The following is a 27,665-nucleotide window of genomic DNA, read 5'->3' as shown; positions in this document are numbered from 1 at the left end:
AGAACATTACAGCGCAGTACAGGCCCTTCGGCCCTCGATGTTGCGCCGACCAGTGAAACCATCTGACCTACACTATTCCATTTTCATCCATATGTCTATCCAATGACCACTTAAATGCCCTTAAAGTTGGCGAGTCTACTACTGTTGCAGGCAGGGCGTTCCACGCCCCTACTACTCTCTGATTAAAGAAACTACCTCTGACATCTGTCCTATATCTATCACCCCTCAACTTAAAGCTATGTCCCCTCGTGTTTGCCATCACCATCCGAAGAAAAAGACTCTCACTATCCACCCTATCTAACCCTCTGATTATCTTATATGTCTCTATTAAGTCACCTCGCCTCCTCCTTCTCTCCAACGAAAACAACCTCAAGTCCCTCAGCCTTTCCTCGTAAGACCTTCCCTCCATACCAGGCAACATCCTAGTAAATCTCCTCTGCACCCTTTCCATAGCTTCCACATCCTTCCTATAATGCGGTGACCAGAACTGCACGCAATACGCCAGGTGCGGTCTCACCAGAGTTTTGTACAGCTGCAGCATGACCTCGTGGCTCCGAAACTCGATCCCCCTACTAATAAAAGCTAACACACCATATGCCTTCTTAACAGCCCTATTAACCTGGGTAGCAACCTTCAGGGATTTATGCACCTGGACACCAAGATCTCTCTGTTCATCTACACTACAAGAATCTTCCCATTAGCCCAGTACTCTGCATTCCTGTTACTCCTTCCAAAGTGAATCACCTCGCACTTTTCCGCATTAAACTCCATTTGCCATCTCTCAGCCCAGCTCTGCAGCCTATCTATGTCCCTCTGTACCCTACAACATCCTTCGGCACTATCCACAACTCCACCGACCTTCGTGTCATCCGTAAATTTACTAACCCACCCTTCCACACCCTCTTCCAGGTCATTTATAAAAATGACAAACAGCAGTGGCCCCAAAACAGATCCTTGCGGTACACCACTAGTAACTAAACTCCAGGATGAACATTTGCCATCAACCACCACCCTCTGTCTTCTTTCAGCTAGCCAATTTCTGATCCAAAGCTCTAAATCACCTTCAACCCCATACTTCCGTATTTTCTGCAATAGCCTACCATGGGGAACCTTATCAAACGCCTTACTGAAATCCATATAGACCACATCCACTGCTTTACCCTCATCCACCTGTTTGGTCACCTTCTCGAAAAACTCAATAAGGTTTGTGATGCACGACCTACCCGTCACAAAACCGTGCTGACTATCGCTAATGAACTTATTCTTTTCTAGATGATTATAAATCCTGTCTCTTATAACCTTTTCCAACATTTTACCCACAACCGAAGTAAGGCTCACAGGTCTATAATTACCAGGGCTGTCTCTACTCCCCTTCTTGAACAAGGGGACAACATTTGCTATCCTCCAGTCTTCCGGCACTATTCCTGTCGACAATGATGACATAAAGATCAAGGACAAAGGCTCTGCAATCTCCTCCCTAGCTTCCCAGAGAATCCTAGGATAAATCCCATCTGGCCCAGGGGACTTATTTCACACTTTCCAAAATTGATAACACCTCCTCCTTGTGAACCTCAATCCCATCTAGCCTAGTAGCCTGAATCTCAGTATTCTCCTCGACAACATTTTCTTTCTGTACTGTAAATACTGACGCAAAATATTCATTTAACACTTCCCCTATCTCCTCTGATTCCACACACAACTTCCCACTACTATCCTTGATTGGCCCTAATCTAACTCTAGTCATTCTTTTATTCCTGATATACCTATAGAAAGCCTTAGGGTTTTCCCTGATCCTATCCGCCAATGACTTCTCGTGTCCTCTCCTTGCTCTTCTTAGCTCTCCCTTTAGATCCTTCCTGGCTAGCTTGTAACTCTCAAGCGCCCTAACTGAGCCTTCACGTCTCATCCTAACATAAGCCTTCTTCTTCCTCTTGACAAGCGCTTCAACTTCTTTAGTAAACCACGGCTCCCTCGCTCGACAACTTCCTCCCTGCCTGACAGGTACATACTTATCAAGGACACGCAGTAGCTGCTCCTTGAATAAGCTCCACATTTCGATTGTTCCCATCCCCTGCAGTTTCCTTCCCCATCCTATGCATCCTAAATCTTGCCTAATCGCATCATAATTTCCTTTCCCCCAGCTATAATTTTTGCCCTGCGGTATATACCTGTCCCTGCCCATTGCTAAGGTAAACTTAACCGAATTGTGATCGCTATCACCAAAGTGCTCACCTACATCTAAATCTAACACCTGGCCGGGTTCATTACCCAGTACCAAATCCAATGTGGCATCGCCCCTGGTTGGCCTGTCTACATACTGTGTCAGAAAACACTCCTGCACACACTGGACAAAAACGGACCCATCTAAAGTACTCGAACTATAGTATTTCCAGTCGATATTTGGAAAGTTAAAGTCCCCCATAACAACTACCCTGTTACTCTCGCCCCTGTCGAGAATCATCTTCGCTATCCTTTCCTCTACATCTCTGGAACTATTTGGAGGTCTATAAAAGACTCCCAACAGGGTGACCTCACCTCTCCTGTTTCTCACCTCGGCCCATACTACCTCCGTAGACGAGTCCTCAAACGTCCTTTCTGCCGCTGTAATACTCTCCTTGATTAACAATGCCACACCCCCCCCCTCTTTTACCATCTTCTCTGTTCTTACTGAAACATCTAAATCCCGGAACCTGCAACATCCATTCATAGAACATTACAGCGCAGTGCAGGCTCTTCGGCCCTCGATGTTGCGCCGACCTGTGAAACCATCTGACCTACACTATTCCATTTTCATCCATATGTCTATCCAATGATCACTTAAATGCCCTTAAAGTTGGAGAGTCTACTACTGTTGCAGTCAGGGCGTTCCACGCCCCTACTACTCTCTGAGTAAAGAAATTACCTCTGACATCTGTCCTATATCTATCACCCCTCAACTTAAAGCTATGTCCCCTCGTGTTTGCCATCACCATCCGAGGAAAAAGACTCTCACTATCCACCCTATCCAGCCCTCTGATTATCTTATATGTCTCTATTAAGTCACCTCTCCTCCTCCTTCTCTCTAACGAAAACAACCTCATTTTAGTCTATTTACCCAATTTATCTTGGCCAGTTCTCCCCTCATACCTACGTAATTGGCTTTAAGATTCTTGTTTGTGATTGGAGTATGTCACTTACCACCTTATTCCGGATGCTCCTGGCGTTGAAGTAGACACACTTTAAACCAGGTCTTGCTTGCCAGTGCCCTCTTGCGTCCTTGTAACCTTATCCCTGACCTCACTACTCTCAACATCCTGTACACTGGCACTACATTTTAGGTTCCCATTCCCCTGCTGAATTAGTTTAAACCCCCCCGAAGAGCACTAGCAAATCTCCCCCCCAGGATATTGGTACCCCTCTGGTTCAGGTGAAGACCATCCTGTTTGTAGAGGTCCCACCTACCCCAGAAAGAGCCCCAATTATCCAGGAAACCAAAACCCTCCCTCCTGCACCATCCCTGCAGCCACGTGTTCAACTCCTCTCTCTGCCTATTCCTCGCTTCGCTATCACGTGGCACGGGCAACAACCCAGAGATAACAACTCTGTTTGTTCTCGCTCTAAGCTTCCACCCTAGCTCCCTGAATTTCTGTCTTAAATCCCCATCTCTCTTCCTACCTATGTCGTTGGTGCCTATGTGGACCACGACTTGGGGCTGATCCCCCTCCCCCTTAAGGATCTCAAAAACACGATCCTAGACATCACGAACCCTGGCACCTGGGAGGCAACATACCAACCGTGAGTCTCTCTCGTTCCCACAGAACCTCCTATCTGTTCCCCTAACTATGGAGCCCCCAATGACTAATGCCCTTCTTGTTACTTCAAAAAACTCAATTAATTTAGTGAGACATGACCTTCCCTTAACAAATCCATGCTGATTATCCCCGATCAATCCGTGTTTTTCTAAGTGGCAGTTTATCCTACCCCTCAGAATAGATTCTAACAATTTACCCACCACCGAGGTCAGACTGACCGGCCTATAATTATTTGGCCTATCCCTCGCACCCTTTTTAAACAATGGTACAATGTTCACTGACCTCCAATCGTCTGGTAGCTCTCCTGTATCCAGTGAGGATTTGAAGATGGTCCTCAGCGCATCTGCTATTTCCTCCCTGGCTTCTTTAACAACCTGGGGTGCAGTCTATCCGGCCCTGGCGATTTATCAATTTTCAAGGATGTCAGACCCTCTCGTACTTCCTCTCTGATTATGCTTATCGTATCTAATATTTCACACTCTTCCTCTTTAACTACAATGTCTCCATCAACCCTCTCCTTTGTGTAGATAGAGACAAAAATCTCATTAAGAACCCTGCCCATATCTTCTGCATCTAGGCATAAGCTCCCTTGTACACCTGTGATGGACCCTACCCTTTCCGTGGTTATCCTTTTGCTCTTAATGTACTGATAAAACATCTTCGGGTTTTCTTTGATTTTACTTGCCAATAATTTTTCATGTCCTCTCTTTGCTTTTCTAATTTCATTTTTTACTTCACCCCTGCACTTTCTATACTCCTTTTCGGCTTTCTTAAGTATTAAGATTTTTGTGATCGTCATAAGCTTTCTTTTTCTGCTTTAACTTACCCTGTAAGCTTCGAGATAACCAGTGGGCTCCAGATTTGGCCATACCACCCTTTATCTTAGTGGGGAAATGCCTACACTGTGCTGTAGCATATCACTTTTGAATGCTTCCCACTGGTTTGTCAATGATTTTCCCTCAAGTAGCTATATCTAGTCCACTTTTGCCAGGTCACCTTTCAGTTTCTTAAAAGTTGCCTTCCCCCAATTTTGCACTTTTACTCCTTTTTTTCTTGCTAATTTCCATGATTATGCTAAAGCTTATTATTATTAGTATTATGGTCACTATCTCCAAAATGGTCACCCGCTGTTACTTCCTCCACTTGCCCAGCTTTATTACAGAAGACTAAATCTAGAATTGCGCACCCTCTCATTGGGCTTGTTACATGCTGGCTACAAAGGTTCTCTTGAATGCAGTTCAAGAATTTTGTGCCCTCTGTGCCCTTCACACTGTTTGCATCCCAGTTGATAATGGGGTAGTTGAAATCCCCAACTATTATTGCCCTATAGTTTTTGCACTCAGAAATTTGCCTACCTATTTGTTCTTCTACCTTTCTCTCACTATTTGGGGGTCTATAGTACACTCCTACTAGTGTGGCTGCCCCTTTTTTATTTCTGAGCTCCACCCATATGGCCTTGTTTGATGATTCATTTAGCATATTATTCCTCCTCAAGGCTGTTATTGATTCAATTCCTCCTCAAGGCTGTTATTGATTTATAACATAACACATAACAATATGTTTAATAAAAGGTGCTTATTTTTAGGCAACATTAACAGCCAGGAAATTGAACTCAGCACTGATCAAATTCACTAGCCTGTTCTTAAACAAGGGTTCAACACCTTAGCAGCCTATTCAAGGGGCCTATCTCTTGCTTAACGCAACTACTGGTGACACCTGAATGTTCTTTGAGACTAACATGGAATCGGATATATTTCAGGCATTCTTGGGGCACTGGACATAGCCCCCTGAAATTAGTCAATATTGCTTCCATTTTCCACAGATTAGAGCAATGACACAGTGACAACCAATTTCTACCCCAACGTAGCTACAAAACCCAAATAGTGATCACATTGATTATTAGAGAAATGCCAAGTGTACAGTTGCTATAATTTAAAGTTTAAAGGAATTCCAAAGACAGTTTGGCTGAAATTACAATGTACCATTTGTTTTCCTGCAAAGCAATGACCAAAATATACTGTATAACTGGCATGATATCTAAAATAGCAGCAGTAGCAGTACATCTGGTGTGACTTCTCATATTGTATCTTTGTGCTGCAGTTGGCTGCAATACCTGTGAGAATGATTTCAACCTCTCCCCTCACCCCTCCAACCCCTCTACCCCACTCCACTGCCCCAAAGGCAACTGACCAGACTACCAAGACTTGAATGCTGTAATAGCTGAAAACAAAATATCAAAACAAACTTTAATTGTAAAAATTGTAAGTGGTCCCCCATCCTCTCCCCAATGGGCTACCGGGAAAATATATTGGCCATGAAATTTGGCTCCTTAGTACTCGTTTTTTTGGCGCGAGGAGTGCTGCTTTGCCACCAAAATGGCAACAGTGGCAGGTGCACACCTTGCTGATGTAAGTCGCGCTGGATGTCATTTTGGTGAGGGTGGTGCGGGTGTACAGGGCTTGTCCTCCCTAACAATGCACATTGTAGGCATATCATGACATCAGTCAACACTGATATGACACCAGTAGTGCCATTTTGGAGTGTAACATTCCAGCTAATGCCCTATCTCAACCTTACATAGCTAACAGCCAATTTCTACCTAAATAGTGACTATATTGACTATTAGGGAAATTCCATGTGTCCAGTTGTGTGCAGCAACAGGCAGGATCCCCCCACCAGTTAAAGGGATCATCAACTACATTCAGGTTAGTTACTGACTTTATGTTCAAAGGATGTGGGCATTGCTGGCAAGGCCAGCATTTATTTCCCATCTCTAATTGCCTGTGAGAAGGTAATGGTGAGCCACCTCCTTGAACCACTGATAGGCCCCTTGAATGCGTTCTGATGAAGGGTCACTGACCTGAAACATTAACTCTACTTCTCTCTCCACAGATGCTGCCAGATCTGCTGAGTATTTCCAGCATTTCTTGTTTTTATTTCAGATTTCCAGCATCTTCAGTATCTTGCTTTTATTTAGGGCATTACCATCGCTGAATCCCCCACTATCAACATCCTGGGGGCTGCCATTGACCAGAAACTTAACTATACCAGCCATATAAATACTGTGGCTACAAGAGCAGGTCAGAGGCTGGGAATTCTGCAGCGAGTAACTTATCTCCTGATTCCCCAAAGCCTGTCCACCATCTACAAGACACAAGTCAGGAGTGTGATGGAATACTCTCCACTTGCCTGGATGGGTGCAGCTCTAACCACACTCAAGAAACTCGACACCATCCAGGACAAAGCAGCCTGCTTGATTAGCACCCCATTCACCACCTTAAACATTTACTCCCTCCACAGTGACAGCAATGTGTACCATCTACAAGATGCACTGCAGCAACTCGCCAAGGTTCCTTCGACAGCACCGTCCAAACCAGTGACCTCTTCCACCAAGAAGGACAAGGGCAGCAGACACATAGGAACACCACCACTTGCAAGTTCCCCTCCAAGCCACACACCATCCTTACTTGGAACTATATCGCCGTTCCTTCACTGTCGCTGGATTAAAAACCTGGAACTCCCTCCCTAACAGTGCTGTGAGTGTATCTACATCAGATGAGCTGCAGCTGTTCAAGAAGGCAGCTCACCACCACTTTCTCAAGGGCAATTAGGGATGGGCAATAAATGCTCGCCTTGCCAGGACACTTACATCCCAAGAAAGAATAAAAAAATGTTCCAAGTCATTATGGTGTTTGACTTGGAGGGAAACGTGGTGGTTTTCCATTTGCCAACTGCCTTTATTCTTACTGGCAGTAACGGTTATGGTTTGGAAGGTGCTGTCTCAGAAATCTTGGTGAGTAGCTGCAATGGTGTGTACCATTTTTAGATGGTACAAACTGCAGCCAAAGTGCAGATTAATTTCTACTAGGACTTGCTGTGATTGTAAAAATGTTTGGTGGTTTCCAGAGTTGTTTAAAGTTGCTCAAGTCCACAGGGAGTGGTGTGGCACATGCTGAAGGACTTTGTCCTGACTTCAAGGACTCTGCACAAAACACTTGATCTGCTGACACGGGTGCAGTAATATGGACTAAAGCATGACAGGGAGAATGAGTGGAGCTAACACAGAACGGGACAAGCTGCTGGAAGAGGGAGGAAGAGGAAGCAGAGAAAGACTCTCAGCAGGAGGCAACATCCACCTGGCATGTTCAGGAAGCAATTCTCCTGCCTGACTCTCACTGAGGAACAATGTGCGAAATGTCTCCTGTGCAGTAAGGATGTTCTCACTGAAATCTGCCATCAACTGCAGCCATAACTGCAACCTCAGAGCAGGACCAGGTTACAAGACTATTCTTTTGCCTTTGTTTCATCATCTAATCTATTCAAGCTACAACCTCTACTTACACATTTATGTCTACTGTGAGATCTCCCTCTTGCACTATTGAAGACCCTTTCGTGATTGATTTCTGGTGCAAGAATCACTTCCGGACTCACAATCAGAACTTGCACTGCGCCTCCTTACTTTCCACTCTTTCCCCCCATTCTGCCAGTCCATGGACCTCATTTCTTGACCATCATCCTGACCATTCAATCAATATTCACACTTGCCAATAGCTTTTCCAATATTTCACAAAAATGGCGCATCCTTCCATTCATTAGACCCTTCTAGAATATACCTCACCCGAGTACCTACTCGAGGTAATTAGCCTGTGGATGTGATAGCCCTTTCGTGTGTCATGATCACTCACATTAACATTCTCCAGCCTTTGATCTACTGGGATTCTGTTCCTCAGGACCCTCATCACAAAAGAAATGAGCATTTCAAGTACAGGATGCCTCATTTACTGCTATCAGCTGCTCAGAGTCTGAGCTTTTGTAATTAGTTTTGATTAACCTTGAGGAATGAGCCTTAACAATTTTATTACCATGTTTGATAAGTACTGTCTGAACATCATGACCTATAACCTTATCAGGGCCTTTCCATCCCCTATGACTCTCTTATAGTATACTAAATCTCCTGTATTGAAGTGTGTCTCAGATGGTCTTATACGATGCCTCAGAGCTTTCCAGATTTTCTTAGAGACCTCAGCCCTGATAAAAGCCTGTCTCCCTGCATGTGAAGCATTCAAATGTGCAGAAAAACTAATTCTAGTACTTTCTCGCGCAGGAGGACAATCACACAGAACTGAAGGCAATTTGAGATTTCGCCCATAGACTAATTGATAGGGACTAACCCTCCAACCATTTGAAGTGAATTCTTTGCATGAAATGCCTATGCCAAGGTAGTTGTCAACTTGCAGTCTAGTTGGTCATCTAAATTTTTTTTACAGTATTTCATCAGTTGAAGCACCTATTAACTTTCCTTGGGAAGTTCTGGGATTCCTTTGCCTATTATTGCTGTTCCAATTCTGTCTTCAGCTGTATCTAGCCAGATCTGTAAAAGATGTCTTCATCTTCATTCTGCCTGCCTTTAACTCTTCCATTGTATTGACACCTGAATCCAGTTTATGGACTATTTTGAAATCTGGCAACTATTGAGTCTTCTATTCTTTGTGTCACGGCAGAATGTCTCACTTGTTCCATGAAGGCTAAAGGGAATGACTGTTACCCGAGGAATTTTTTAAGGCAGCAGACATCTGATCCAACAGTGTCTCCTCCGAGAACCAAACACCAATTAGAACCAGTAGCCTGTCCAAATGAGACACCTTAGCACAATCCAGTAATTTAAATGCTAGTACTGATCCAGGGATCCCCAACATGAATTTCACCAACCTTTTACACAATCTCTTAAAGTCCATGTATATTCTTCCATAGAATGACCAACTGTTTCCCAAAATCTATCAAATTCTGATCTTGCCTCATAGGCATTTAACAGATCACCTTTCTTGCAGATTTCATCCAGGAACTCTAATAGAATGTCCAAACATTCAACACTATTTAACTGGCAGGCATCCATCTCACAAAATACTTCTGATTTTATTTCCTGTAGGAAGGGACAATGCCAAGACCATACCTTGTTTCCTCTTCAGTAGGGATGTACTTATGCCCTCAAATCCACTTCATTCTTTCACTGGTCATATGGTTCTGACTCCCAAGAACATCAGAGGGTAATCCTGCCCCAACAATTTACACTTGCTTTCTGCCATCTTCCACATTACCCATTAAGATTTTAGTTTTATGTCTGAATTTTGCTTTCTTAATTTCCAACTTTCACCTTTACACAACCATCCTCTGCTACCAAGCTAAATTTCAGAAAGCCTGGTGGTGAAGGATAGGATTGGAGCCAATCTTTACACACTTTTATCTATTTACATAGATATACATAACATACACCTCGTAACCTAACCACCACAGTTTCAATCTGTTCCTATTTAACAGAGCATAAATAAATCACCAGTTCATTACCACCAGCTGTATACATACACTTAAATGCAATTAATATCCAGTTAACTTGGGATGGCTGGATGACAGACAACTTCAAGGGCACTAGTGAAGTGGCAGTGGTGGGAAGATGAATGCTGTAATCCTGGGAGAGGGCAGCAGGTTTGTGCTCCATGGAGTAACTGCCACTCCCCCAGCGCAGCATCTCATCAATCCTTGTAATCTGTTGGAGGACAGATTGCTGGAGTGCTGTGACACCTTACAAGCCCCTTTAAACTAGGGTATCTGCAACTATGATGACAGCGTTCTGAGTTTGCGTGGCAGCAAGCTGAGGTTGCATGAGAGCAGTCTGAGCTCAAATGAGAGCAATCTGAGGTTCCAATGCAGCAAGCTGACCCAGGATGACTTCAGTCTGAGTTTCCACTGCTGCAGCCAGACGTCAGGTGGCTTCTGCTTGTGCGGCATGGAAACTACGAAAATGGCCATCAGGCACGACATCATGGTTAGGTCCACAAGGGTGCTAATGGATTTGGCCACCACTTCCATGGTGGAAAGGATGGGCTCCAAGCTCTGACCAAAGCCCTGTACCAGGTTGTTGCTGGACTCCTTCACATTGACAGCAGTCCTTCTGGCAAGTTTCCCAAATATGTTTTTTATTATGCATTCCCATCAGCGTTCTTCTACATGCTGTTCCAGCAAATTGCTCATCAGTGTCCTTTGCAGCAGAACTTGTGTGCAACCTCACCCTCCAGCGACTGACACCTGTTCTGACCTTGTCCCCAGTCCTGGCTGGTGGTGAAGATGAAAACCTACACCATAATTTAATGCAACATTTATCCAATTGTCTGATAACCCTCAGGAATCCTATTAAATTTTCCAGCACTTTCAGTAGTAAGCTTCCTGGGTCTCACTCTTACTGCAGTTAAAGCCACAGCTTGTTCTGCTGTGCTTTCCATGAGGCTCACTTCTTCACGGATCAGGTGTGCCCTCATTAACCCTACAGGTTTTCCCTTTCGTTTCCATCAGTCAGCTTTTAAATGCCCTGCTTTATTACAATGGAAGCACACAGGTCTCTGGGTCTCACTGTTGTTCACAGCACCTTCCTTTTTGGCTAGAGGAGGGCCCCCTGTGTCTCCTGCTTTCCTTTCTCTCCCAGTACTGCTTGGGTTCCTATCACCTTCCCACCCTTTGTCCTTTTCGGATTTGTGGGCGTGATTAGGAAAGGTTCTCCCCTGGGAAACCGACTATTAAATTAAAGCAAACTCATCGGCCAGGATGGACGCTTGCCGGGCTCTCTGGACCCACTGCTCCTCTACATGGGTCTTTATGGAGAGTGGGAGAGAGTTTCTAAATTCCTCTTAACAGAATTACTTCTCTCAGAGTCTCATAACTGAGCTGTACTTTAAGAGCCCTCAGCCACTGGCCAAAAGCCAGCTGCTTACTTCTTTCAAACTCCAGATAAGTTTGATTAGTTTGCTTCTTGAGGGTTCTAAACTTTTGGTGATAGGCTTCGGGTACGAATTCATATGCCCTGAGGATAGCATTTTTTGTCAGTTCATAATTTGATGAACTCTCATCTGGCAACATGGAATCAACCTCATGGGCATTTCAAGTTAGCTTGCTTTGTAGTAAATGAGGCCAGGTCTCAGCTGGCCATTTCAGTTGTCTTGCCTGTTTCTCAAAGGACACGAAAATCCTTCTACATCCTCCTCATTGAATTTTGGAATTAGTTGAACTAGTTTTAACAATTTTGTACCCCACCCTGAATTATGCTACTCCATATTGGGTATGCTTTCACTGGGGTTACTCTGTCACCCCCTAGTTAAGTCAAGCTGCTTCAAATCCCTCTTTGCATTCCTTCCAGAATATTCTTTCTCTCTCCCTCTCCTCAAATTCAAGTTTCCTCGGTTCCAATTGTATCTTTGCTAACAATACTCTGTCGGGATCTACTTCTAACCCTGTTTCTGCTTCTTCAGATTCAAGGGAAAAATGGTTGGCCACTAGTCTTAGGAGTTCAGGCTTTCTAGCATTGGCACGTACAGTGATCCAACACTGCTCAGCCATTTTCCTCAACTCCATGGATAATGCTTTTAACTTATCCCAAGTTACTTCATCCTGGCTTGGAGAGCTACTAGCTTCAGTTGCAGACATGTCAGTATTCAAGCACACACAACTACAAGAAAACCTGTATTGAAATCTTGCTCTTTTTTTGCTTGGGAACAATTTGGCTTCCCACTTCCAATTTCTCTTGTTTGTCTGTGGGTCAATCCAGGACCGTAGCCCCCAAATTTCTGATTTGACCAGGTGAGAAAGAGGTCTAGGGTTCCCTTTCAGCCTTCATCTGGTCTTACTGTAACAGGGTTTTATTTTTAAACACACTCTGTTTTTAGCTCCCCTTTGGTGAATCCTTGTCCACCGCCTTCCAATTATAAGGCAAAGAAACCAGCACAAACCTGCTTTCTTAGGTTTAAAGTAGAAAGGCAAAATTTTATTAAACTTAAACTCTAATTTGGTTGATGCCTACATATACATGATGTGCCCACATTAGCATGCATACGCGATAAACACATGCAAATTGAAACAGAAAAGAGCAGAAGAAATATAGCAGAAGAGTTTGAGGCAATATCTGAAGAGTTTTTGTTACAGCTCACTGTAGAGTCCTTGATTGTAGGTAGATCTTGCTTTTCATTGGGACTCAGTATTCGTCTTAAACCTTGTTTGCTGTAGGAGACTTTTCTCTCTTGAGGTTCATGAGTCTGAAGGGAAAGTAACCCCATATCCCTCGAGTGCAGCCGGGATGAAAGGTAAGTGTTGGTTCCCTCGCCGGGGGTTGGGCCCCGGTGAGGCAAGTGTGGCCGGTTGGGGGGAAGGGTGGGGCATGTTGGGTGCTGGGGGCGGTTGGGGTAGCGGGGGCGGCCCTCCTGAGCAGGGCCCCCACCCCTGCTGGGACGATCGGCAGCCATTTGGTTTTCCCAGGTGACTTTTCCCGGCTCTAAGACGCCCGCTTTCTACGCGTAAAATCCATGTGGAGGCGGGTGAAGGCCCTTAAGTGGTCACTTAAGGGCCTTAATTGGCCTGGGGTGGGCGGGCTGTTTCTCGCCCCCACCACTTCACACTTCGTAAAGAGCGGCAGAGGTGGGAGTGGGTTGGGAAAGCCTCCCGGAGCCTCCTGCTCCATTTCCTCACCACCCCCCCCCCCACCACCACCATCCCGCTCATTGAGGTGGCATAAAATTCTGGCCTAAGTTTAAGTTTAATAAAATTTCACCTTTCTTCTTTAAACTTAAGAAAGCCTGTTTGTGCTAGTTTCTTTGCCTTATAACACAATTCTAACCTGAAGATATTATGAACACAGGCATCTGTAATAACAACAAAATTTGACTTATTAAATCGTTGTAACTTACTGATTCTGATTATACTTTGGACATTTCAAAGCATAAAACAGCATATCGTCTAACTCACCATGAGCCACACCATAGGGGATCAGCAAGCATATTTATAATTCCATACATTTACCATTGTAGTGTTGTATTGTGGAATGATTAGATGCATTGAATTGCTCCCTCCACAGTTGCTTTGTGACCAGCATCACAGGAGATTTATTAATTTTCAATAAATACTCATGGATACATAGAGTTTTAAACATCAATGATGGCATTGTGTAGATTAATGTTTTTAATATTTTAAAAGCTAATGTTTGTTAGTTAGCAACAGTCTTTTGATAAATGTAGCTCTGAAGGAGATTATGATTTCATTGTAATTTACAAACAGCATTTCAATAACTGATGTAACATTTTCAAGCATGAGTCTCCTTAAATTGCTCATGTTGCATAGCATTAATTCAGATCAGAGATGTAAGCATAAATTCTTTGATCTGGTGACTGCAGCAGGAAGCTATTCTTGAAGCAGTGTGAGTCAGAATTGGCACTGCAATGCAATATAAATGCAAGTTAATTCCTTCTTTCCTTCCTTCGTTACAACTCTAACTTCACATCAAAAGTATTTCATTGGCTCTAAAGCATCTTGGAAAATCCTGAGTTCATGAAAGGTGCTATACAAATGCAAGTCTTTCCTTCTTCCCTCCTTGTCTCCCTCATCTCAAGTGTAGCTCTTTGCTCAAAGTGTGGGATCGGTATCGAGAGTTTTTCACCCCAGAGAACTCTCATCAATGTGAGCTACATCTTTTCTCTCTTGAGAGCCAATTGGCAGTCTTTTTGACGGTATTCTAACTGAAGATGAGTTATGAGCCTGTCTACTTGGTTCAGTGATTGCACTGTTGCCAGTCAGGTAGATGATTGTGCGTTCAAGCACCAGTTAAGGATGTGAGCACTTAAATCTAGGCTAGCAGTTAAGCTTAGCACTTAGGGAGTCTTTTGAATGAGGTAGTCAACTATCGGGTAGAGTGCATGTTAGTTATATTACTGGATTAGTAAACCAGAGACATGGACTAATGATCTGGAGATATGTGTTCAAATCCCACCACAGCAGATGGTGAACTTAAATTCAGTTCATTAATAAACCAGAGTACAAAGCTAGTATCAGGAATGGTGACCATGAAACTACGGAATGTTGTAAAAACCCATCTGCTTCACAAATGTCCTTCTGGGAAGGAAATCTGCCATCTTTACCTGGTCTGACCTATATGTGACTTCAGACCTTCAGCAATGTGTTTGAAATGGCTGTGCCAGCCACTCAATTGCATTAAACCTCTACGAAAAAGTTTAATAAGAATAAAACGGAACAGACCATCTAGCATCGACCTAGGCATTAGACATGACAAAGGCACACCGAGTCCAGTTGTTCCTGCAAGTCCTCCTTAGTAGCATGTGGGGACTTGGGCCAAAATTTGGAGAACTGTCCCACAGACTAGACAAGCAATGGCCTGAAATAGACATACTCACAGGATCATACCTCTCAAAAAATAGACCAGACTCCTCCATCATGCCTCACCATCACAGATGCCAGAATTCAGTCAATCCGATTCACTCCACATGATATCAAGAAGTGGTTGAGCACACTGGATACAGCAAAGGTTAGGACTCTGACAACATCCCAGCTGTAGTGCTGAAGACTTGTGTTTCAGAACTATCCATGACCCCAGCCAAGCTGTTCCAGTATGGCAATAACACTGGTTATAACACCTGACAAAGTGGAAAATTGACTAGGTATGTCCTGTACAAAAAAAAAGTAGGACATCCAATCCGGACAATTACTACCCTATCAGCCTACTTTCAATAATCAGTAAAATGATGGAAGGTGTCGTCAACAGTTCTGTGAAGCAGCATTTACTCAGCAATAGCCTGCTCACTGATGCTCAGTTTGGGTTCTGCCTGGACCACTGAGCTTCAGACTTAGAATCATAGAGCCATAGAAAGTTTAAGAAAGAGGCCACTTGGCCCATCGTGTCTGTGCTGACCAAAAAACGATCCACCCATTCTAATCCTACCTTCCAGCATTTGGTCCGTAGCCCTGAGGTGCATATCCAGACTCCTTTTGAATGAGTTGAGGGTTTCTGCCTCAACTACACTTTCAGGCAGTGAGTTCCAGACCCCCACCACCTTCTGGGTGAAAATGTTTTTCCTCATCTTCCCCTCAATTTTTCTACCAATCACGTTAAATCTATACCCCCTAGTCACTGACTTCTCTGCTAAGGTGAATAGGCCCTTCACCTCCACTCTATCCAGGCCCTTTAAAATTTTGTACATTTCAATCAGATCTCCTCTCAGTCTTCTCTGTTCCAAGGAGAACAACCCCAGCCTATCCAATCTTTCCTCAGACCTGCATTTTTCCAGTCCTGGCAACATCCTCATAATTCTCCTCTGTACCATCTCTAGTGCAATTACATCCTTTCTGTAATGAGGCGTCCAGAACTGCACACAGTACTCAAGTTGTGACCTAACCAATGCGTTATACAGTTTCAGCATAACCTGCCTGCTCTTGTATTCTATACCTTGGCTAATAAAAGAAAGAATTCCATTTGCCTTCTTAACCTCCTTATCGACCTGTCCTGCTACCTTCAGGGATCTGTGGACATTCACTACAAGGTCCCTCGCTTCCATAGAACCATAGAAAAATTACAGCACAGAAAGAGGCCATTCAGCCTGTCATGTCCGTGCCGGCCGCAAAAAACTAGCCGCTCAATCTAATCCCACCTTCCAGCACCTGGTCCGTAGTCTTGCAGGTTACAGAACTTCAGGTGCATGTCCAGATACCTTTTAAAAGAATTGAGGGTTTCTGCCTCCACCACCATTCCTGGCAGTGACTTCCGGACTCCCACCACCCTCTGGGCGAAAAAGATTTTCCTCATGTCCCCTCTAATCCTTCAACCAATCACCTTAAATCTGTGCCTCCTGGTAATTGACCTTTCCACTAGGGGAAATAGGTCCTTCCTGTCCACTCTATCTAGGCCCCTCATAATTTTGTACACCTCAATTAAGTCACCCCTCAGCTTCCTCCGTCTAAGGAAAACAACCCTGGCCTATCTAATCTTTCTTCATAGCTGTAACTTTCAAGCCTTGGCAACATTCTTGTAAATCTCCTCTGTACTCTCTCCAGAGCAATTATGTCCTTCCTGTAATGTGGTGAGTAGAACTGTACACGATACTCCAGCTGTGGCCTAACCAGCATTTTGTACAGTTCCGGCATTACATCCCTGCTTTTATATTCTATACCTCTGCCAGTAAAGGAAAGCATTCCGTATGCCTTCTTCACCACTCTAGCTACCTGTCCTGCCACCTTTAGGGACATGTGGACATGTACTCCAAGATCTCTCACTTCTTCTACCCCTCTTAATATCCTCCCGTTTATTATGTATTCCCTCACTTTATTTGCCCTCCCCAAGTGCATCACTTCCTCTCCATGTCTCAGTATTTTCCCATTAATTGTGTATTCCTTTGCATTGTTTGACCTCCCCAAATTCATCACCTCACACTTCTCCGGGCTGAATGCCATTTGCCACTTTTCTGCCCATCTGACCAGAACATCAATATCTTCCTGCAGCCTACAGCTATCCACCTCATTATCTACCACACGGCCAATCCTTGTGTCATCTGAAAACTTCTTGATCATGCCCCCTATATTTACATCCAAATTAACATTGCAGAATCCCCCATCAAGATCCTAGGGATCATCACTGATCAGAAACGTAACTGGACCAGTCACATAAATACTGTGGCTACAAAAGTAGGTCAGAGGCTGGACATTCTTCAGTACATCCTTGGTCCATCATGGACAAAGAGTTGAATTCTACAGGTGAAGTCAGAGTTACATGCCCTTGACATCAAGGCAACATTTTTGGCATCAAGGACGCGTGGTGAAATTGAAATCAATGGAAGTCTGGGGAAAAGCATCCACTGGTTGGAGTCATACCTAGCACAAAGGAAAATGGTTGTGTTTATTGGAAACCAATCATCTCAGCCCCAGGACATCACTTCAGAAGTTCCTCAGTGTACTGTCCTAGGCCCAACCACCTTCAGCTGATTCATCAATGACCTTCTTCCATCATCAAGTCAGAATTGGGGATGTTTGCTGATGATTGCACAGTGTTCAGTTCCATTTGCAACTCCTCAGATAATGAAGCAGTCCGTGACCCGATACAACAAGCCCTGGGCAGCATTTAGGCTCAGGCTGATAAGCAGTAAATAACATTCGTACAACTCAGGTGCCGGGCAATGACCATCTCCAACAAGAGAGAGTTTGACCATCTCCCCTTGACGCTTAATTAACATTGCAGAATCCCCCATCAAGATCCTGAGGATCATCATTGACCAGAAACTTAACTGGACCAGCCAGATAAATACTGTGGCTACAAGAGTAGGTCAGAGGCTAGACATTCTTCAGTAAATGATTCACCCACCTCCAGACTCCCCAATGCCTTTCCACCTTCTGCAAGCCATGTAAGTGCCAGGTAATGACCGACCTCGACGTTGAATGGTAATTACCATTGTTGAATCCCGTACCATCAGCATCCTGGAGGTCACCATTGACCAGAATCTTAACTGGAGCAGCGATATAAATACTATGGCTGCAAGAGCAGGTCAGAGGCTGGGAATTCTGTGGCGAGTAACTCACCTTCTGACTCCCCAATGCCTGTCCACCATGTACAAAGCACAAGTCAGGAGTGTGATGGAATACTGTCCACTTGCATGGATGAGTGCAGCTCCAACAATACTCAATTATCTCAGCACTATCCAGAACATAACAGCCTACTTGACTGGCACCCCATTCATCGCCTGAGCATTCACCCTCCATCACTGACGCACCATAGCTGCAGTGTGTAACATCTACAAGGTGCACTGCAGCAACTCGCCAAAACGTCTTCAACAGCACCTTCCCAAACCAACAACCGCTACTGCCTAGATGGACAAGAACAGCAGATGCATGGGAACACCATCACCTGCAAATTCCCTTTCAACTCAGACAACATCCTGACTTTGAACTATATCTTCGTTCCTTTACTGCCACTGTGGAAAAATTTTGGAACTCTCCCGCTAACAACACTGTGGGTGTACCTACACCACATGGAATGCAGCGGTTCAACAAGGCGGGTCACCACCACCTCCTGAATGACAATTAGGTTGGTATTTTGCCAGCAACATCCAGATCCCACAAATAAAAAAATCCCCTTTGTCAGGTGAGTATATAAGACCCCAGGGCACGATTTGAAGAATAGGAAGGAGTTTTCCGATTTATATATCAACCAGGACCAGTGAAACAAAATTTGTTCATTCATGACATTGCTTTATGTCATTTTGTTGTGTGCAAATTGGCTGCTGCAGTTGTTTACATTACACCAGAGACTGCACTTCAGAAGGTATTTTTTGCCTTTGAAACACTTCAGGACATTGTGAGGACATAAAGGCACGTGATAAGTTCAAATACCTACCTCATTGAAATCAGTGAATAATACAGTGCGCAATGTAGTCTTAGTCTGTAATGAGCACAGAGTTGGTATGAATGCTTCACCTGTGGATTGGTGTAAATTAAAAAGTTGACGATGGTGCGTTCAAATTTATTGTTAGTGCCTCTAAAAAAATTTAATCCAGCGAAGTTTCTGCTGTGACAGTAAAATAACGTTAACAGTCAAGGTCGAGAATTGTTCGACTTCACATTTAAGTGTCCACAGAAATGCTATCGGAAACACCAGTGTTCTACTAAGGTCATTTTTCTTTTGTCCAGTCCAAAGTTTGGTGGGAAGTACTGTACCGGAAAACGTAAACGATATCGCATTTGTAATGTCAAGCCATGTCTGCAGGAGACACCTACGTTCCGTCAGATGCAGTGCAGCGAGTTCGACACCGTTCTTTACAAAAATGAACTGTACTCTTGGGTTCCAGTCCATCATATTGGTATGTAGTTCATTTGGATCAATTTTTCTACCTAGTAGTCCAAACCTGATTGAGACTAAAGGATAGATTTTATGAACTCTGGCTCTTGTGATGGAGGTTTGAATGCTGGAGCACATGTTGAGAATTTAGACAGGAAGATCAGAATGTCGGTATGATCATGTATCCATTAAAATTGATAGCTGGAGCTTCCTGCAGTGTGCACTGTTCCCCACGTCCACATTCATAATATTCACTAAAATAAAAACAAAAAATGCTGGAAATACTCAGCAGGTCAAGCTGAAGTGATTTATGACTTTAACCCCTTATAGGGACTAAACCAAATCAGATGTGCATCCCTTTGAATCTCCCTTAATTAAGTTCAAACCAGACAAATTCTTATAGACATTTATTTGGGTCCAAAGAATTGAACTAGTTTTCCCTCAAAGAAAGAAAACTAACAGAGAATCTTACTATCTTTCGGATAGCCTAATTTTAAAATAATTATGGCTAAGTCATAAATATCCCAGATATTATAAGGGTCTGGGGAATGCTCTTCAATACGTATCTGTCCACTTAAAGAGACACAGAGAGCGGGTTCTTGTAGTTGTATACAGAATGCTACATGAGACGATTTATTAACTTTTACATATTTATTTAAAAATTTAACATGCAATACACTTTTAAGTGGATAAATATATCACAGTATCAAATATTACTAAGAGATGTAACACATAATCTTATTTCTAAAATAGAATTAAAAAGTTTAACCCTGCTAATGCTACAGCAAAATATCTTAGAATATCCATCAAAATTTAAAGTAAACTTTTACCTTAAATTCCCCAAGTAAGCCATAGGGTGAGAAGTATTGATGAGGAATTCAATACTTCTAATTTTTGTTTCAAATACTTTCATGTTTATACTGTTTCTTAGGTATTATTTGACATTTTAGCATATAGGTGTTACCTTTCTGTGTGTGTTTTTCCTGCTCTTGAAATCCATATATGGTAGTCTCATTAACTAACATCTCCACTTAATGTTTTGCTGGAATTCCCCTGCTCTTGTTGTGAGCATTTATCTGGTCAAAATGTTTATAATTGTGTTTACTTGGCCTCTTGTTCCTGAAAGTACTATTCCATTTTATTGTTTTATTATCTATGATTGTGTTTTTTATGGTATCTTGTAGCAACCTTTTGAGTCGATCTGTCTACATTTTACCAACACTATTAATTAAGTTTGTTGCTACCTCTTACTGATGTCACACAGGATGTTTCAATGTATGTTTATCCTCCCAAGTCCCTGGCAAGAGAAACACTGAAATAGAGAGAGTCATAGAGAGATACAGCACTGAAACAAGCCCTTCGGCCCACCGAGTCTGTGCCGACCATCAATCACCCATTTATACTAATCCTACATTAATCCCATTTTCCCTACCACATCCTCACCTTCCCTCAATTCTCCTACCACCTACCTACACTAGGGGCAATTTACAATGGTATCATCATCTTCCATAACAGGGAGGTGTTCTAAGTCCATGTCTGAAGATAGAAATTTAAAATAAGTGTAGAATCATTCAAAAAGGAGGCCCATTTGTCGTATCGGATTTGAGTGGCTCTTCTCATCAGAGGCCATTTGCAAAACTGATCTCAAGTCTGGTATTTCAGTATAAATTGTAATAGGGTGTGTCCCTTGAAGGGGTTGTGCTTTAATGAGGCACTGAACCATCATCGTCATGACCCTTTCCTTTTTATTGTACCGTCTTTCAACATTGGAAAAATTATAAGAATGAAACTGAACGAGCACAATTCGATTTTCATTGTAAAAAACTACAACAGCTACTTTAGGAGATGTTTTAAATGAAAATTAAGTGGGACCTGCAAGTTCCTTTGCTCCAAATCTATAGCATTCTGTACATCACAGTTGTTGCAATTTCAAGTAATCATGTGGGGAAAAAAATGAATGGGCCTTTTACTGTCTCGCCTACTCTAACATACAGAGGTGCTGAGAGCTCAGCAAAAGTCGGTGTAAAAAATCTAGCAAAGTTCAGGAGTCCTAAATTTGCCTGCAGATTTTTCAAAGTTCGGGTATATTGAATTGTGTCTAGTTTCTCTTTTTACTCCTGAATAGGCCACTGTTTCCTGGGCTTGTGCTAGCCTGCATCAAGAGAGTGAGGTTCTATATCTACATTGCCACATTGATTCAGATGACGCCGTAGATAAGGGTAGTAATTGTTTAGGAGCTGTTCCAAAAAACCCTTATACCCAACCCTCCCCCCAGGCAGGTGCGATCTAGCTGTGCCTGAATATATTTTTGTCAGTCATTCTGGTCCGTGGATGCCTCCACAGGCCTGGACGTGATCTTAAGGAAGTATTTAATATCAGGCTGTCCGATAATAAGACGGCAAACCAAATCACGTACTAATCCCACCTCCAGGGTGGCTGTAATACCATAGATAGTAACAGGAATTGCATGAAAATCAATCCACTGTGTCTTACACTTTGTAAATCCCCTACTGATAACTGATAAATTGGGTTTCCCAAATCTGATCACTGAGTTGTTATAATTACAGGATCCATGACTAAGTAATCAGCTCCTGGATCAAAGAGTTCAGCTGTGGGTAATGTTGCCAGGCATAGGGGAATTCGAGAGACCCTGGCTGTGTGCCAGCCTTTCACTGTGGAGAGTCAGATGCTTCTGAGTCCTGACTATCAGCCCTGCCTCGATTTCTGATGACTTTAACTGAAGTCTGCCCCTCCCTCTTAGGAGTCTTATGCTTTCCCGATTCCTTAGGTGATGGATCAGAAAGCTTACATGCACGACTATCGCCCCCTTGGGATGGATGCCGATCCTGTCAGGTGTCTTTCTGATTGCTGCCTCTGAGCGCCCTGGAACCTCCCGTTACTCTGTGATAGGAATGGCCAGTGTAAAATTCATTCCCATAGGGATCCCAGCTGACCCTGCTATCTCGACAAGGTGTGGTGCTAGACCATTTCCACCATTCCAGGGAAATATGCCGCTTGCGCTCCTGGAGAGATGGTGCTGCAGACCAACCAGAGCGCCCATCCGGGGGTCCAAAGGAACGAGTCTGCGGGCGGCTGGAACAAGAAGGAGTCCATGTTCTATTTTGTCCCTGTCTGTGTGTAGCAGAGACATTGTCTGTATTATTTTTAACCTTAGGATCCGGTTGGACCACAGGCTTAGTATGGGGCAGACCCAGCAAGGCATGGTTTGAGCAGATAATGCATTCAACATTATCCCACCTCTGCTGGTTATCAAGAGTAGCAGACAAAGCACTTCACAAGCTAATCTAAGCCAGACAATGGTGAACAATTTCCCAGTTGCCATGTGTTAAGGTCCTTACCTAATCGATAGGTGGCCACCAAACCATTCAACCGAACTGTATTTTGAAGGATTTCTGTGATTGAGCCCGTAACAAGCCCTCCCTGAGTTGCGGTCAGGAGGTGGGCATATTTTTGTATCCAGCTGTTGCACATATTGGTCAGGGGGACTAGATCAGAGTTCAGCAGAGTGTCAAGGAGCTGTTGTAAATATGTAGCACTCCAGCCTTGACACCAAGTGTCAAGTCTATCAAGGTTGTTTAAAATCCAACTTGTTTTATCTTGGTTGCTTAGACCAGGCTGGCCCTCATGGCATATATAGATTTAAGATTCACATTGCCTCGGAGTGTAATTTGAGACTGCACTGGTTGTCCCACAGACAAAGAAAAGCCTGCAGCACCATTTATTGATTTGATTTATTTAAAGATACAGCAATGAAACAGGCCCTTCGGCCCACCGAGTCTGTGCCAACCATCAACCACCCATTTATACTAATCCTACATTAATCCCATTACCCTCTGACATCCCCACCTTCCCTCAATTCCCTTACCTATACTAGGGGCAATTTATAATGGCCAATTTACCTATCAACCTGCAAGTCTTTGGCTGTGGGTGGAAACCAGAGCACCCGGCGAAAACCCACGTTGTCACAGGGAGAACTTGCAAACTCCGCACAGGCAGTACCCAGAATCGAACCCGGGTCGCTGGAGCTGTGAGGCTGCGGTGCTAACCACTGTGCCACTCCCATCATTAGCAAAAGCCTGGACAAGTGCCTGTTTCATTTGAAGCTAACCAGTAGCTGTCTGTAATCCTCCCACAAATTCTGATGACAACCCTCCTTGTGAGGAAGCCATCTAATCTGAGACCTCTGGCCACCTCGCAGGTAGGGAGACCCAGGACCTACAATTCTACCATGGATATGCCCACCCTGTCGTGCACCAGTCATTAGGCCACCCAATTGTGCAGGCGTACACTTTATTATTGAGGAATGTTGTGGGTCTGGGGTATCAGTCTGATTATCCCACTGAATATGTGCTATCCCTTCCTCCTGGGGGTCAGCCACAATAGTACCATGAGCTCTAACTGAACCATCGGCATCAACATTATCTATCTCAAAGACTACCACCTGATCGACCTGAGGCAGCAGAATGGGATTCTCTAACCTACTAAAACAAGTTGATGAATCACCCAATGGGAAAATTAAGCCAATCCCGTCTTCATTAGCCATTATATCTGAACTCAGCCTGAACTAGGAGTTAAAATGCATCAGGACATAATCTCAACTAGGACTTAAAGTGAACTTTAAAGGAAATTTCCAAACCTCAAAAGTAGAATGAGGGAGTTCTGATTTAAGAGTTTGCCGTCTCTAGATTCTTAAATCTGGGTCTTAATACCACGGACAAAAAACACTCCTTCATAGTAAACACTCCTTCACAGTAAACATTCCTTCCTTACAAATCTAAAATAATCATTAAATCATTAAGATAGATAAGTCCCCAGGGCCTGATGGGATCTACCCTAGAATACTGAGGGAGGCAAGGGAAGAAATTGCTGGGGCCTTGACAGAAATCTTTGCATCCTCATTGGCGACAGGTGAGGTCCCAGAGGACTGGAGAATAGCCAATGTTGTTCCTTTGTTTAAGAAGGGTGGTAAGGATAATCCAGGAAATTATAGGCCGGTGAGCCTTATGTCAGTGGTAGGGAAACTATTAGAGAGGATTCTTCGGGACAGGATTTACTCCCATTTGGAAACAAACGAACTTATTAGCGAGAGGCAGCATGGTTTTGTGAAGGGGAGGTCGTGTCTTACTAATTTGATTGAGTTTTTTGAGGAAGTGACGAAGATGATTGATGAAGGAAGGGCGGTGGATGTTGTCTATATGGACTTTAGTAAAGTCTTTGACAAGGTCCTGCATGGCAGACTGGTGCAAAAGGTGAAGTCACACGGGATCAGAGGTGAGCTGGCAAGATGGATACAGAACTGGCTCTGTCACAGAAGACAGAGGGTAACAGTGGATGGGTGTTTTTCTGAATGGAGGGATGTGACTAGTGGTGTTCCGCAGGGATCAGTGCTGGGACCTTTGCTGTTTGTAGTATATATAAATGATTTGGAGGAAAATGTAGCTACTCTGATTAGTAAGTTTGCGGATGACACAAAGGTTGGTGGAGTTGTGGATAATGATGAGGATTGTCAGAGGATACGGCAGGATATAAATCGGTTGGAGACTTGGGCAGAGAAATGGCAGTGGAGTTTAATCCGGACAAATGTGAGGTAATGCATTTTGGAAGGTCTAATGCAGGTGGGAGGTATACAGTAAATGGCAGAACCCTTAGGAGTATTGACAGGCAGAGAGATCTGGGCGTACAGGTCCACAGGTCACTGAAAGTGGCAATGCAGGTGGATAAGGTAGTCAAGAAGGCATACGGCATGCTTGCCTTCATCGGTCGGGGCATAGAGTACAAAAATTGGCAAGTCATGTTGCAGCTGTACAGAACCTTAGCTAGGCCACACTTAGAATATTGCATGCAATTCTGGTTGCCACACTACCAGAAGGACGTGGAGGCTTTGGAGAGGGTACAGAGGAGGTTTACCAGGATGTTGCCTGGTCTGGAGGGCATTAGCTATGAGGAGAGGTTGGAAAAACTCGGATTTTTTTTTTTGGAACGACGGAGGTGGAGGGGCGACATGATAGAGGTTTACAAAGTTATGAGCGGCATAGACAGAGTGGATAGTCAGAAGCTTTTTCCCCGGGTGGAAGAGTCAGTTACTAGGGGACATAGGTTTAAGGTGCGAGGGGCAAAGTTTAGAGGGGATGTGCGAGGCAAGTTTTTTTACACAGAGGGTGGTGAGTGCCTGGAACTTGCTGCCAGGGGAGGTGGTGGAAGCAGATACGATAGCGACGTTTAAGAGACATCTTGACAAATATATGAATAAGAAGGGAATAGAGGGATATGGGCCCCGGAAGTGCAGAAGGTGTTAGTTTAGGCAGGCATCAAGATCGGCGCAGGCTTGAAGGGCCGAATGGCCTGTTCCTGTGCTGTACTGTTCTTTGTTCTTTGTTGACTAACATATAAGTACAGGATTCTGTTAACAACGAGACATATTTTGTGCACCAACTAAAGTGATTTCTGACTTTAACCCCTTATAAGGACTAAACCAAATCAGGCTTACATCCCTATGAATCCCCCTTAATTAAGTTCAAACCAGACAAATTCTTATAGGAATGTGATAGAATACTGTCTACTTGCCTGGCTGGGTGCAGCTCCAACAACACGCAAGAGGCTCGACACCATCCAGGACAAAATAGTCTGCTTGATTGGTACCCCATCCACAAACATTCACTCCCTCCACCACTGACGCACCGTGGCAGCAGTGTGTACCATCTACAAGATGCACTGCAGCAATGCACCAAGGCTCCTTAGACAGCACCTTCTAAACCCGCGACCTCTACCACCTAGAAGGACAAGGGCAGCAAATGCATGGGACCACCACCTGCAAGTTCCCCTCCAAGTCACACACCATCCTGACTTGGAACTATATCGCCGTTCCTTCACTGTCGCTGGATCAAAATCCTGAAACTCCCTTCCTAACAGCACTGTGGGTGTACCTATCCCACATGGACTGCAGGGGTTCAAGAAAGCAGTTCACCACCACCTTCTCAAGGGCAACTAGGGATGGGCAATAAATGCTGTCCTGGGGAGCGAGGCCCACATCCCATGAATGATTTTTAAAAAACTATATCAAATCTTACTAAGAGATGTAACACAATCTTATTTCTAAAATAGAATCGAAAAGTTTAACCCTGTGAATGTTACAGCAAAATATCTTAAAATATCCATCCAAATTTAAACTAAACTTTTACCTTAAATTCCCCAAGTAAGCCATAGGGTGAGAAGTATTGATGAGGAATTCAATACTTCTAATTTTTGCTTCAGAAACTCTCATTTTATACTGTTTCTTAAGTATCATCTGACCTTTTAGCATATAAGTGTTACCTTTCTGTTTGTGTTCTACATGCTCTTGAAATCCATATATGGTAGTCTCATTAACTAACATCTCCACTTAATGTTTTGTTGGAATTCCCCTGCTCTTGTTGTGAACATTTATCTGGTCAAAATGTTTATAATTGTGTTTACTTGACATCTGTTCCTGTCAGTACTATTTCATTTTTTATTTTATTATCTTTAATTGCATTTTTTAATGGTACCTTGTAGCAATCCTTTGAGTTGATCTGTCTACATATACTAACACTATCAATTAAGTTTATTGCTACCTCTTACTGATGTCACACAGGATGTTTCAATGTGTGGTTATCCTCCAAGTCCCTGGCAACAGAAACACTGAAATGGATTTTCCAACTTAAAAGGTGTTTCTGGTTCACATTCTATTGTAACAGGGACCTTGAAATTTCTAACTCTACCTTCTTAAAGGGGAATGTCAGTGAGTCTTGAAAACTGACCATTTATTCAATCTTTAATTCGAAAAGGTATAATATATTAACTATATCTAAATTCTACTTAATTAAGCCTATTATACCTATGTTTCATCACAAGCACCTATGGAGAGAGAAACAGTCGCTGCCTGACCTGCTAATTATCTCCAGCGTTTTCTGTTTTCATTTCAGATTTCCAGCATCGACAGTATTTTACCTTTGTCATAATTCTCATGACCAAGGATGGAGGATTGCATCTTTCTCTAGTTCCACTTCTGCATGGGTCACAACATATATTTAAATGTTTTACCCAGTTACCGATACGGCCAATTATATACTTTATCTATTTTAGTTTCAGAATAAAAATCCACCAACCAGGTTTCTTTAAGAAACAACAAAATTGTTATATTATAAAACAAGATTTATTCAATAAAGATGCAAAGCTTATTAACACACGGTTGA

The 27,665-nt window shown here is 43.4% G+C and overlaps 1 protein-coding gene across 1 annotated transcript in view; it reads left to right on the top strand.

Annotated features, from left to right (window-relative positions):
* The window catches only part of LOC137369758 (A disintegrin and metalloproteinase with thrombospondin motifs 12-like), a 780,536-nt gene that overhangs the window by 448,699 nt on the left and 304,172 nt on the right, over positions 1 to 27,665 (top strand). The window contains exon 12 of the mRNA XM_068031165.1: positions 19,287 to 19,456. Coding sequence (XP_067887266.1) covers positions 19,287 to 19,456 — 170 coding nt within the window. The remainder of the gene's footprint in view (positions 1 to 19,286; positions 19,457 to 27,665) is intronic.

The sequence above is a fragment of the Heterodontus francisci genome, chromosome 1 (assembly GCF_036365525.1).
Source record: "Heterodontus francisci isolate sHetFra1 chromosome 1, sHetFra1.hap1, whole genome shotgun sequence".
Classification (NCBI taxonomy): Eukaryota; Metazoa; Chordata; class Chondrichthyes; order Heterodontiformes; family Heterodontidae; genus Heterodontus; species Heterodontus francisci.
The sequence above is the reverse complement of the archived record's forward strand: the minus strand, read 5'-3'. Positions and strand labels throughout refer to the sequence as shown.